This window comes from Acipenser ruthenus, chromosome 25 (genome assembly GCF_902713425.1).
Source record: "Acipenser ruthenus chromosome 25, fAciRut3.2 maternal haplotype, whole genome shotgun sequence".
Classification (NCBI taxonomy): domain Eukaryota; kingdom Metazoa; phylum Chordata; class Actinopteri; order Acipenseriformes; family Acipenseridae; genus Acipenser; species Acipenser ruthenus.
Genome location: NC_081213.1, coordinates 21,022,030 through 21,036,713, shown reverse-complemented (window position 1 = coordinate 21,036,713; position 14,684 = coordinate 21,022,030). Strand labels below are relative to the sequence as shown.

At 34.9% G+C, this 14,684-nt stretch overlaps 1 protein-coding gene across 2 annotated transcripts in view; it reads left to right on the top strand.

The window, feature by feature from the left end:
• LOC117964006 (contactin-4-like) overlaps positions 1-14,289 on the top strand; it is a 78,516-nt gene extending 64,227 nt beyond the window's left edge. For both annotated transcript variants that reach the window (XM_059000186.1, XM_059000187.1), the window contains 9 exons: positions 1,134-1,292; positions 2,280-2,429; positions 3,447-3,517; positions 4,449-4,683; positions 5,419-5,534; positions 7,582-7,762; positions 8,310-8,422; positions 10,817-10,985; positions 11,402-14,289. In XM_059000186.1, coding sequence (XP_058856169.1) covers positions 1,134-1,292; positions 2,280-2,429; positions 3,447-3,517; positions 4,449-4,683; positions 5,419-5,534; positions 7,582-7,762; positions 8,310-8,422; positions 10,817-10,985; positions 11,402-11,505 — 1,298 coding nt within the window. In that variant the 3' untranslated portion in view covers positions 11,506-14,289. The remainder of the gene's footprint in view (positions 1-1,133; positions 1,293-2,279; positions 2,430-3,446; positions 3,518-4,448; positions 4,684-5,418; positions 5,535-7,581; positions 7,763-8,309; positions 8,423-10,816; positions 10,986-11,401) is intronic.
• Positions 14,290-14,684: the final 395 nt, after the last annotated feature.

Below are 14,684 nucleotides of genomic sequence, written 5' to 3'. Positions count from 1 at the left end.
GTTTAATTTCATGGTTATTCACTTGTCAGACCATACTATGGAATGCAAACATATACACTTTTTTAAACTTCAAAATCATTGTTTCCCCAATACTATACTATTTCAACAACGAATAGTCAAATGTAAACCCATTCAAGGAGCCTATATTCTGAACCAAGGGTATGAATTCAGGTACACTCAAGTGATTAATAATACCAGTTCTGCTGCTTTGTTACTTATCTATCGGTGTGGATTGGTTTTATGATATAAACAGCTTTACAGTAACTATATTTACAGTATTTCACTGCAGTATTCCCCAATAGCTATGTTTTGCCCTTTTTATTAACATCACTAAAAATAATTCAAATTATGCCTAATGCTTCATGTTAACTAATCTTGCGCAATATGCAGTTGTGGCAATAAGTCTCGACAGCTAGTGAATCAATCGTTTAGTTCTCATGACAACACTTTTTTTTTTTTCTGTGACAGGATAGCGTCAGGTTGGGCATTCACCTTCACTGAATATTGACAAACAAAACAATTTAAAAACACACACCCACCCACCCACACCCACACACCTAACTCCTTCTCCCAGAAGAAGTATTTCTCCTCCCTTAAATAAATGTGGCCACTTCCCAATTAGCACTCAATTACCTAATTGGGGAATGGCCAAACCTGTGTTTGCTGGCAGTGACAGATTTAACCCCATCCCTGCCAACCTTACATTCCCACACACACACACACACACACACACACACACACACACACACACACACACACACACACTATTCTGTCCAAAATAATAATAATAATAACAAAAATTCAGTAAAGAAAGTCTTGATAAGTAATAACACCCATTACCAGTGTATTAGGGATGTACCACAACTTCCTGACAACTGGTCATAGCAAGTCCACAGGATATATTGTGACACTCAGCTCTGTTAAATCTTTGTTCTGATTCAGAACTGGAGAAACCAAGCAAATGTGATTTTTCCCACCAGTGTTACACTATGTAGCCAAAATCAACATGTATTGCATGCTGTTCAAGGGAGAGGGTGTCAATGCTTCCTACTTGGGTACCACTAGATCATCCAAAGAATAGATTTCTGTTGAACCAGACCGAAATCTGAATGTGGTTTCATTTTCTATGTCAGGTCCACCAGGTCCTCCAGAAAACCTGCGAGTGCTGGAGGTTGCGGATACTACAGCCCAGCTATCCTGGAGGCCTGGCTCTGACAATGGAAGCCCCATTACCACTTATACCATACAGGCAAGGACACCGTTTTCAATAGGATGGCAAGCTGTTAAAACAGGTAAAGACCTCAAATATATATATATATATATATATATATATATATATATATATATATATATATATATATATATATATATATAAAACAACTATTATATATATTAGGGCCGTCAAGGAATGAAAAAAATAAATAAATGTGATTTATTTCACAATTAAAATGTGTAATCTTAGTTAATCTTGGTTTTAAAATTGATACAATTACTGCATCCATCTAATTATTATTATTATTATTATTATTATTATTATTATTATTATTATTATTTTAAAGTTCCTCTTATTACCTATAAGGCAGTGTATGGTCTTGGACCTTCTTATGTTCAAGATCTGTTAACCCCATATGTGACTGGTCATTCCCTGAGATCGGAAAATGCTTATCTTCTGACAGTCCCTAAAATGCATTTAGTTATAATGCCCCTCGTCTTTGGAACTTGCCCCCGATTCATATCAGGAATGCTAGCACAAGTGAATCTTTGAAATCCCGTTTAAAAATGTATTTGTTTGGGTCTGTTTATTTGTAGCTAGATTATATATTAGACACAGGCTTTCTTATATTTCTTTTGTAAAGCACCCTGAAGTGCTTGCATGAAGAACGCTATATAAGAGAAATTTGTATTGTATTGTCGTTGTATTATTATTATTATTATTATTATTATTATTATTATTATTATTATTATTATTATTATTATTATTATTATTATCATTATCAAAAAAAAAAAACCAGCATAAAAAAAATGGTTGTCCTATTTCTGGATTATTTTCTTATCAGTTTCCTTTAATATGTGTGTATATGTGTGTGTATCATTGTTTATAATAATATGTGTTTTGTATTTACAGTATGCTGCAATTCTATTTTTTTTCATTGAGCAATTGGCTTTTTATTACATTATGTGTAGCAATATGTTCTATACAAGATTATTTTACACCTTTTTAACAGAATACCTGGAAGAAAATATACATAGCCAAGTTTTTTTTGTTCTCTAAATCATAGTTCCTGAAGTCATACCTGGAAATATGCTGAGAACAACAGTAGTAGATTTAAACCCTTGGGTGGATTATGAATTCCGAGTGGTGGCGAGCAACAGTGTTGGGGTTGGGGAGCCAAGTGCACCATCCAACCAATTCAAAACCAAAACAGCAGGTATGTGCATGGTGTGACACCAAGAGTGAGAAAACATATATTACACTGCAAGCAATATACCAAAAAGGACAGCACAGAAACAATAAGCAATACATGTAATCTGACTTTGACTAAGATCAATGTTATGGGGCAGTTATTACAGTGATTAATTAACCAAACCAAGATGAGATTTTTGTTGATTTGTAAATATTAAATAGTGGGAAGGGGGAGGGATTTTATTTGGCCATTTATTTGTGTGAACATAATTTATTATTGCTCCCTTTAAAATAAAAGTATTCCGTTCACAATGCATTTGGACTATACTGCTTAATGCAGCAGCTCATAAAGTACTGTAGCGTTCCCCGTCGGCTGACCCCCCCAGAGACACTCCGGACCACATTACTCAGGCACAAAGAAGTATTTATTGCGTTAAATGTTCACAGTGTACTGGCCCACTGTAACAGCGTAAAGGAAGCTTGCAACTAGCTCAGCTCTGTCTGGGCTAACCCCGAGCACCCCTATCATTCCCTTATCCTGAGCATCAACCTCTAATCATAACCCCAAATTAAACTCGCGAAAAACACCCATGGGACCCCCACCTGTCAATCAAGACCCCATAACGTGCTGTAGGCAGTCCCTGTATGGCGACTCTTTCGGGGACTAGAATGTGAATTACAGTTAGTGTTTGCAGTAGTATTTCATATGAGGTAGTGTGGGCCTCTCCAGGGTAAACATTAGCATTCTAAAGGCTGACATTGGAAAAGCAGTGTGTGATTCATGCTTACATCCACAAAAATGTAATGCCAACTGTATCAAATATAAAACATATAGAGTCCTATCCTGGGCTTCCAGAGCAAAAACCAGAAGCTGCTATACTCACCTATGTCTTAAGGCAATTCCAATTCCTATTTTCTGTTTAGTCCTGTCTTTAAATGTATCACTACTACTGTACATGTTTTTTTAGGAAGAGGAATCAACACAAATATTTCAAGTTTATTATTATTTATTAATGAATTTATTTATTTTGAAAATACACAGTCCCTGAGGTGGCACCGGCTAATGTGAGTGGGGGTGGAGGCTGTCGGTCTGAACTTGTCATCACATGGGAGGTAAGATAACACTGTCTACTTGTATAATCACTTTTGTATGGAGTTATTTCACCTACAAAGAGAAACAGTAAACCCACATTCAGTAACCAGTACATTTCTATTTAGATTCTGTATAAAAAACATTTAGCGATAAGTGAAAACAATAAGTGCCAGAAATGCTGTTTTGAGGCGATTCTCACACCCACTTCCTGTTTGACTCCTAAATCCTAAAAAAAAAAAACTTGCAAATGTGACAGCTGGAGAATATATTCTGTTTTGTATTTTATTTATATATTTCCATGTTCTGTTTATTATAAAGACATTGCAGACAGTCTTGTTGCAATCTTCTGACAAATGCCCAGAGGAGCATCATTTGTTAAACATAAAACCTTTTTAATTGAATTTTTTTAATTAAGGAAAAGATACCCAATATGAATTGGTGGCCTTTACAAAAAAAGCACATACTGCCTCATTGTACAAGTAAGAAACTATGACTGTGAATATCGAATGAAGTGCATGAAATTCTAAATGAGAACTTTTTATGTAAGGTTCAAGGTGCTTTTGAACAATAAAGGGATTGTTCCCAAGGTCTTTTAGCAAATGTATTTCCAGAAAGTACAGATAGATGCAAATTTCCTTTAAAGTCAAAGTAGCTGTCTCAGAAATCATACCTCAAATGTAACATTATTCTTTACCCCTGGAGATCTAAGTTTAGGATTATCTTTCGAAATTATCAATAAAAGATTTTCTCGGATATTCATTTCTTACTTTTTTGCTTATTACCATTAGCTTTGTGATGGATCTCAGTTTGGTGACAGCAATTAAATTCAACCCTATGATTTGTCTTTAAATAAAGATGAAGGCAGTAGAAAATCTCTTCAAAGCATTTCTGCATTTGATGTGTTACCTTACACATTTTAACCATTTTGACTTCCATTTTTTTCACACAAAGCCTATTCCTGAAGAATTCCAGAATGCTGAAGGGTTTGGGTATGTCGTTGCTTTTCGACCAGCTGGTACAAGTACATGGATGCAGACAGTGGTGGCATCAGCTGATGCTGCAAGATATGTCTTTAAAAATGAAAGCATTCCACCACTATCTCTGTTTGAAGTCAGAGTTGGTGTCTACAATATTATTGGAGAAGGGCCATTCAGTCAGGTTACCACTGTCTATTCAGCGGAAGAGGGTAGGTGTATGAATGTATTTTTAACTCATTTGAACCATACTTAGCGTATTAGATGTAATTATCAAATAGCTCTTAGTTTGCAAACACTTTGAATGTCCCTAGACAATTTGATTATTCTGTTTACCCATCTTCTAGTTTTGGTTTTACTCCAAACAATTTTTTACAGCCTTAGATTTGCTTCTGTAATAAGCAACACTTCAAAGAGAGTAACACACACAAAGCCAATGTAAGTGATGCATCTCTTGTTTTACTATTAGTTTGCAGGGTATATTTTTTCTACAGTCCGCACAAAATAATTAGTAATTAGATATAAAAATATTAATTTAAAAGTAGGCTGTAAAAAAAAAAAAAAACATAACATAAATGCAGAGTCTACAGCCCCTGCCCACAGCTTTTTGTTTTGTGGTTTTCACATCATTATGTGATGTTTCTTCTGAGAGCTCAGGGATCACACGTTTGGAAAACTCTTCATGGAAACATGTATATTCACCCCATTCTGAGTTCAATAGCATACATGATTTGCTTTTATCAGGCAACATCATTAAAAAAAGACTAGGAAGAAAAAAATCCCATAGAGAACAAACTGTTACTGTATTTTTCCTGTTATACTGCATACACTCAATTATATAATGTAATACAACATTTGTACTGTATTTTTGTATTTATATATTTTTGGGGGTTCATGTATCCCTTATTTACTTTTGAACACCAAATCTTATCCTTTGGTCAATCTAGAGCCAAGCATGGCACCAACGAGAGTACTGGCTAAAAGTTTGTCTGCTTCTGAAATTGAAGTATACTGGGATCCTGTGCCATGGGAAATGAGCAGTGAAAGGATTCTAGGTTATGAGGTATGAATTTCATTTGCGTGACAATGAGATTATTTCTGACATGTTAAAAAGGTTGTCTGTACAGTGCAATTCCCATTCCCCTGCTTAGTTTTGGAGAAAAATATGTTTTTCTCCTTTATGTTGGCCTAAGTAAATAAATAAATGTACTGACAAATGTGTCTGTCTGTGTGTGTGTGTGTGTCTATATCTATCTATCTATCTATCTATCTATCTACAGTGCCTTGCGAAAGTATTCGGCCCCCTTGAACTTTGCGACCTTTTGCCACATTTCAGGCTTCAAACATAAAGATATGAAACTGTAATTTTTTGTGAAGAATCAACAACAAGTGGGACACAATCATGAAGTGGAACGAAATTTATTGGATATTTCAAACTTTTTTAACAAATAAAAAACTGAAAAATTGGGCGTGCAAAATTATTCAGCCCCTTTACTTTCAGTGCAGCAAACTCTCTCCAGAAGTTCAGTGAGGATCTCTGAATGATCCAATGTTGACCTAAATGACTAATGATGATAAATAGAATCCACCTGTGTGTAATCAAGTCTCCGTATAAATGCACCTGCACTGTGATAGTCTCAGAGGTCCGTTTAAAGCGCAGAGAGCATCATGAAGAACAAGGAACAAACCAGGCAGGTCCGAGATACTGTTGTGGAGAAGTTTAAAGCCGGATTTGGATACAAAAAGATTTCCCAAGCTTTAAACATCCCAAGGAGCACTGTGCAAGCGATAATATTGAAATGGAAGGAGTATGAGACCACTGCAAATCTACCAAGACCTGGCCGTCCCTCTAAACTTTCAGCTCATACAAGGAGAAGACTGATTAGAGATGCAGCCAAGAGGCCCATGATCACTCTGGATGAACTGCAGAGATCTACAGCTGAGGTGGGAGACTCTGTCCATAGGACAACAATCTGTCGTATACTGCACAAATCTGGCCTTTATGGAAGAGTGGCAAGAAGAAAGCCATTTCTTAAAGATATCCATAAAAAGTGTCGTTTACAGTTTGCCACAAGCCACCTGGGAGACACACCAAACATGTGGAAGAAGGTGCTCTGGTCAGATGAAACCAAAATCGAACTTTTTGGCAACAATGCAAAACGTTATGTTTGGCGTAAAAGCAACACAGCTCATCACCCTGAACACACCATCCCCACTGTCAAACATGGTGGTGGCAGCATCATGGTTTGGGCCTGCTTTTCTTCAGCAGGGACAGGGAAGATGGTTAAAATTGATGGGAAGATGGATGGAGCCAAATACAGGACCATTCTGGAAGAAAACCTGATGGAGTCTGCAAAAGACCTGAGACTGGGACAGAGATTTGTCTTCCAACAAGACAATGATCCAAAACATAAAGCAAAATCTACAATAGAATGGTTCACAAATAAACATATCCAGGTGTTAGAATGGCCAAGTCAAAGTCCAGACCTGAATCCAATCGAGAATCTGTGGAAAGAACTGAAAACTGCTGTTCACAAATGCTCTCCATCCAACCTCACTGAGCTTGAGCTGTTTTGCAAGGAGGAATGGGCAAAAATTTCAGTCTCTCGATGTGCAAAACTGATAGAGACATACCCCAAGCGACTTACAGCTGTAATCGCAGCAAAAGGTGGCGCTACAAAGTATTAACTTAAGGGGGCTGAATAATTTTGCACGCCCAATTTTTCAGTTTTTTATTTGTTAAAAAAGTTTGAAATATCCAATAAATTTCGTTCCACTTCATGATTGTGTCCCACTTGTTGTTGATTCTTCACAAAAAATTACAGTTTCATATCTTTATGTTTGAAGCCTGAAATGTGGCAAAAGGTCGCAAAGTTCAAGGGGGCCGAATACTTTCGGAAGGCACTGTATCTATCTATCTATCTATCTATCTATCTATCTATCTATCTATCTATCTATATATATATATATATATATATATATATATATATATATATATTTATATTCTGGTTGTTTTCCCCTGAGGTATGGGATGAAATGCATTTAGGATGGAATACAGCAATGATACATACTTTACGAGTACTAATGTTTCTTTACATTTTAATATTCAGGTTGTATACTGGGAAAAAGATGAACTACAACAGCAGGCTGAGAAAGTAAGATCAGCAGAAGCAACAGCAAATATTACAGGCCTAAAGGGAAGCACACTGTATTTTATAGAAGTCAAGGCTTATAACAGTGCTGGGACAGGGCCTTCAAGTGCACCAGTAAACATCACCACAAAAAAGCCACGTACGTATCTATCTATCCCTGTGTTCAGCACACAGGAAGTACAGCATAGCAAATGAATGGGAATTCCATAGTGACATTGTTGAAAATATATCATTTGTAAATTGTAAATGTGTTGTTTTGTATTAATACACTACCACTGCATCTATGAATGAGCTTAGAGCTAGGATAATTACCCAACAGCAAGTTTATGGGTGCAAAGCACACACACACACAAAAATGCCACAACCAAGTTAATTCTGTGTTGTACTGTTCCGAGGAGACTCCGCTTGTAAGCTTATTGTTGTCATTGGAGGGAGGATGTCATTTACGTCTACATAATAAACAAAGCATCAGAATTTTAGTTGAACTTGTTCATGCAGTGTTCCATTTTAGTTTAGAAATCCAGAAATGTAAGTTTTGGAGTTTGTATGTTTTTTTTTTTGTTTTTTTTAACAAGTTATTTACATCAAAATGCAATTACATATTTCAGAATAAAACCAAAAGTATGTTTTGAAACACAGAACATGATATAGATTTAATTGTAATATGTATCTGATTTCTATTTTAGCACCTAGTCAACCTCCTGGAAAGATTCAGTGTAACTTGACTAATTCAAAGATTTTCTTGAACTGGGAACATGTAAAAGCAATGGAAAATGAGTCAGAGGTTATTGGATACAAGGTAAGTTGAATGGTAGGCATATGCTTGACACAAAGGAATACCAACTGCTGTCTGCTTCATTGTACAGTTAATTGCCAAGCTGATAAAACATAGTTCTCAATAGTGTTCATGTTCTATAAGTTGTCAAAAAGGGTTATTGACGTGTATGGTCTATATTTTCGCAAACACAGTTTAAATAATTATTAACTGTTCTTCACAGGATATGAAGGAGTGGATATCATTATTTTTATTTTTTATAATGTTTTGTTTTATTTTTCACAAATTTCATTTTATTTAGTTTTATCCACTAAAAATGTAGTTTTATTTAGTTGTATTACAGATACACATTAATAAAATAACTCATAGACGTACAGTATATAAATAAAAACAAAGTACATCATGTTTTAACTATATACTCTTTAAACATTATCCGTTTTTGTATTATTATTTTGACATAAACAGACCAAGAAAAATAAATTAGTTACCATCATTTCTCATTAGCAGCAGTAACGGTAACATAAGTGAAGTCCCCCGCTATTTTTAATTGACTGCCTATTAACTGTAAATACTGCCCATGCCCTCATAAAAATACAACAAGATGAAATAAAAATACAAAAATACTTGTATTACTGCACAATGGAAATCAAATCAGCATGAAGGATATTAAATCAACAAACACAACAAAAATTGCTTATTTCAAAATGTTCAATTCAGCATTAACTCGAAAAGCAGTTTCCTGAAAGGAAATTCATATATATTACGCATGTATTCATAAGGAGCTTCAATCTAGCACAAGTATTCAAATTAAGAATTAAACACAAACATACAACAGAACTCTACGTTTTCTTTTTTCATGGTCTGTCAACTGTCACTTACAATCAGTAAATACTTTGAAAAAAAAAGTTCACAGTCAACGGAAACCACAGGGTACATGAGACATGAGCTGGCATTCTGGCACCTGAGCCCAAACAGCATGTCAACAATATCGTCAGAGCAATCGAAATTATTCTTAACTGCATCTTTCACACTGTCACTTAGTTTCATGTACCACAACACAAAATAATTTATTTCCACTTCCCTCAGCAGAGGCACGTTCACAATACATTCCTTCAACATATTTGTATCCACTGGTGCCCAAGTGGCTATCTTCAGTGAATTGAACAGTTAGCCAAGAGAAGTCAGGGGAACATCTTTGCAGTGTTGTTTAATTGTTATGTGCGGTTTAGGCATTTTAGAAACAAATGTCTCTTCTCTTCCATCACAATTTTAATTCCCAAACGACTCAATACAAATAATACTTCTGCGCAAGTACTAGTCAGAGCTTCCGTTTCCCTTCAGACCGTGTCTATGGTAACGGCTGAGTCTTGACAACTAAAATTGCAAGTATTTTTTGCATAAACCTCTCAATTTAAAAATGTCATTCTATGTTTGCTTTATAATTTTTCTTTTTATTTTGTTTTATATCTCACTTTGTTTTATTTAGTTCGGATTTATTTTGTATTTACGAAAAACACAGGGCTGTAGATATCATTATACCTTTGGGTGGAACGTTCACGGTTGCACAGTTTTGAGGAATGAGGGAATTGAAGACAGTTCCTATACACGTAGCATTAAAAAGTGCAGATCATCTTAGTTGGAGGCTTTGGGCATTGGTAATACATATATTTAATCTTTCACAGGTGAATCCTAGTTATCATTTTCTTGAATAGCATCATGGCTTGTATTGTCATTCCCAAAAATCAATTATATCTGTGCATCAAATGAGCAAATTTCTTTGCACTATTCTATCTTTTCAAATATGTAGTTGCAAGCAAAAAAAAAAAAAAACAGCCTTCCTAATGACAGAAACACTATGGATTAAAAATGTCAAGCCAATTGCTTCGGTGCTTGCATTTCAGATATGGAAGTTTAATGCTGTGCACTAGTATGTTACAAACAGCAGGGAGGAAAAAATCAAAAGCTTAGAAAGGCATCACTTTTTTCTTTCAAATGTCATAAATAATTAAATAGTATATACTTCATAATTGAGAACCGGCCTTAAGATCTTGCCATTTGAAGTAGAAAATCTGCTTTGTGATAGTATATCCAAACCACTTTTCTTATACAGATTTGGAGCCCAATTTACTGAAAACTCCTGGGGCTTGTTGAACCACCCTCGGATTGCAATTTGCAATTGAAATCGTTTTTTGTTAAACCCACCCAAGTAAAATTTAATAGAATACCGCATTTGTATGCAGCACCTCTGCCACACAGTGCACCCTTCAATATGCCTGACATCGGTAATCAAGCTTATCACGCGCAATATTTAAGACTTTTAAATGCGTGGCCTGGCAATTCACAACTGTTGCTCACATAATAGGACAAGCAATTCTTCATCAAGAACTGTCAAATTCAGCAATGCATTGTCATTTCTAGGTCATATATCGACCAAACTGGCACAGTAGAACAAATGTTGTGGAAACAAATAAAACATCAGTAGAGCTCCAGCTTCCACCTGGGGAAGACTACTTCATAGAGATAAAAACGCTCAGTGATGGAGGGGATGGCAGTAGCAGCGGACCTATTAGGATTCCAAAGATGTCAAGTAAGAAACTATTGTTGTTTTATCTTAAAATTAATTTCAGGTAAAACAGTATCTTGGGATATGAAACGACTAATTAAATGTGTGCACTGCCACACCGGAATATAAATCATTTAGGAAAGGAAATGAACTGGACCATTTACTGTTAATAAAGTCTATATTATGCATAATTAGTAAACCTGTTGTGTTCATTCATATTGATACAGCTGACATCCTTATTCAACACCATTCATTAATATATATTTTAGAAAGGCATATTCTAAGATTATTACTCAGGGGGTTACTGCGGTGAAATAACGGTCCTAAATATATAAGGAACAAAGTAATGCTTGACAAATGTCTGCAGAAATGTGTTTCCTCTTTATAAAAACAATGAAAGTGTCTGTCTGTAACACTTATGTTTCTCTTTTTATTTACAGGCTTGAATTCAAAGGGACTGAGCGCTTTCATATCTAATGTCGGCACAATGACAGCTTTTAGCACAGTTGTGTTTTCATTAAGTTCAAGATTAGTGTTATTGTGATTCAATTCAATGGAATGCCTTTTATGGCACAAATGGTTTCAAACTGAAGTGAAAGGAATTCAGAAAAAGTGATTTTCAAAACACATAGAACATAAGGAACATGGACTTGTTTTAACATAACATAATGAAATGCCTTAAAAGAAGATCCAATGCACTAAATCATTAGATAAACAAACATTTAACTTGGAAAGTGAGAAATTATCATATTATGCAAAATAAACAGCGTATGGCCTTTGCACATGTAGACAAAACATTTGCAGGTTAATTGGACCATGATTTTAGTGTCAATAAGGCTGAAATACTTCCTTGCTTTGGTACATATGAGGGCAGTTAAGTAAAAAGTAGTTGTCCCAGTTATTGTAAAACAAAGTGTAGATTGAGGAAATCCAAGTCTTTAAAGTAACGAGTTTGCTTCAGAGTAATCATGGCTTTTTGAAGAGTTTTCCTTTTGTGTACTGTAAAATGCAGCTGTGTATTGCAGCTGATTCTGGATATAAATGCTATAATGTTATAAGATGGTGGGAATTCATATTTTGCATTAGATACCCAGGATTTTTGCAGAGTGTCCGGGGTATTTAAACCTCTGTTGATATTGTGTTTTCACTGTACAGGTAACACTTTAAATTGATAGATCATACTTTTATATGAAAACAGCATAATGAAAATGTTAACTCTCTTAACAAAGGTGTAACTCAGAAGAATAGTAAACTCAACACTGCTTACATGTGTAATAATTAACTGCAGAAAGTAATTACCATGCAATTCAATGTAATAACCGTGATTTCAAATTAATGGACAATACATTATATGAAAAAGATCAAATAAAAGAGGTAATTTAGCGAACATCAGCTGTTTTACAGCATAACCATCCCGATAAACAAATAATATACAATATTCTGTATTACTGGAGCAACCTAGTGCTTCCCTGTGCTGATTATATATCACCAACTTTAGATAATGATACAGTAATACAAGGTTTGATGTCACCATTCAATGATTGTTGCATTTTCATACTAAGATTTGCAGTTGATTGTTAAATAGAAGGTGGTTTTGCAAAGCTTTTTTCTTTTATTTCTCTCTCTTAAAAAATTCTGTTGCCCCTTATTTTATTTTATTTTTTTACATTTTCCAAATCTTTCAGACATAGAAATATTCTGGTCTTTGTTCTTGTTTGAAGCTGTGTCATATTGCTGTTTAATGACGTATTGTTCTTTAGTTTGCTAGGATGCTTTAATACTGTTGTATTAATTCAGTATCTTCAAAAGTACAAATCTCTGTGAGATACCTTCAAAATAAAATATTTCACATTGAAAACAAATGATTTTTTAAAAATGTATTTTACCTTTTGCAATGTTGAGTTTATGTGATCATGTGTGAGTTTAAACAACTTTTGTACTGAGACTCAAGAAATGAAACTACTTGTTTCAAATACAAACTATTTTAGATAAACTATAAGTCTTGTCCCACCGAGACATACACTTCAATGGAAATGTTTCTCCCTCAGTCTGTAATAGCCAATAGATCTGAGTCATACACTGTCTTGAAAAATGTCATATTTATCAGACAATTGTTTTGTTCTACACCCCTTGACAGCCAAAGGTTTCCTCTTTTGTAGGGTCTTTTCCACTGTACTGTTGGGTTAGAGCAGTGGTTGTGACTGTATACAAAACGTTGTAAACTACTGCTAAACCATTTTAACCCTGTTTACATCAAAGTGAAATCTCTGCAATTGAATGACCTCTTTCATAAGGGAAAAACCTTTGAGCTACAAGGAATGACAAAATGATGTATGCTAAGAGAACAAACTTGTTCAGGCCGCTCAATTATGTCTATACATAGAAAAGGTGAAAGCCATGGCAGGTGAAGATGCTCTAGATTTATGTTTTAAGCTACTTGATTTTTCTGAACAACAACAAAGAAAAAAATCCCATATGCTGGCCCATTTGCCCTATATATAGAAAGAATATGTAATTGTCTTTCGTAAGATAACACATTCATCCCCACCAATGAGAGTGAGACCTAAATACTTTATAATTGTAAATATGGAATGCCACACACACACATGCTGTAGTGAATGCAATAATATAAAATGCCACATATCTGTATTTTTAGTAGAGGTGCCTGCAAGGAAATGTCAGATAAGCATTTAATGTTGCTTGAAAACCATCAATGCTGCTGAGAGCATTGATAGAATTCGATAAGAAATTCACTGAAATGCAGCCAGAAAAGAAATAAAGAGGACCTGCCAAGACTTTGAAGAAAAGGTACTTCAATACCATCTCAGGTATTGCAGTGATACACAAGAATTTAGATTTTCCACACAGCGATAGCGGGGACAAGCCAAAACATTAGAAACATAAATGATTTGTAATAATCTAACACAGATGTGACAGCCTTAATTGGGTGCAAACATTTCACATGTACAAAACATTTCAAGTGCATGTAAGAATAATGGGACCAGACATATAAAGATGTGTTATCTACAAAAGGGGCCAATTTATATATTAAAAAAAAGGTCAGCCCTGTAAAGATGCAATGTAAAAGTGTCAAAGTTATCCCACAATTGGGGAACACCTGGACTCCTTTATTTACCAGTTGGAACGAGTACAACCAGGGGTGATTCTATTGCCCCTCTTCTTAATATTAATTATGTGCAGTTCTTTTGAAATTGTAAATTATTATCTCGCAGAAACAACTGTCATATTTCTTTCTTCATGCAATGAAAAAATAACCTTGGCAAAAAAACATTCATGTTAATAAAAGGTTCCTTTTTTATGGGTGAAATAAAATAGACTGACTTTTTTTAAGGGTCTTTAAAATCCATTTTCTTATCCTTGGCCGCTTAAAATCTTATTGTGGCAAATTAATTGTAATGTTAAGAAATGCAATGTATTGCGTAATGGTGTGTACAAATCTAGGTTATAAGCATGAAATGAATGGAATGGAAACGGAACACATACTTTTAAAAGGATCTTGGGGTTATAGTTGACTCATCATTAAAAATGTCTTGCCAATGTAGTAAGGCAATTAAAAAAGCAAATCCAATGTTGGGCTATAGTACCATGTAGGTTATGCTGAGATTATACAATGACCCAGTTTTGGTCACCTCACTACAAAAAAGACATTATTGCACTTGAAACAGTACAGAGAACGGCAATTAGGCTGATCCTAAGACATAA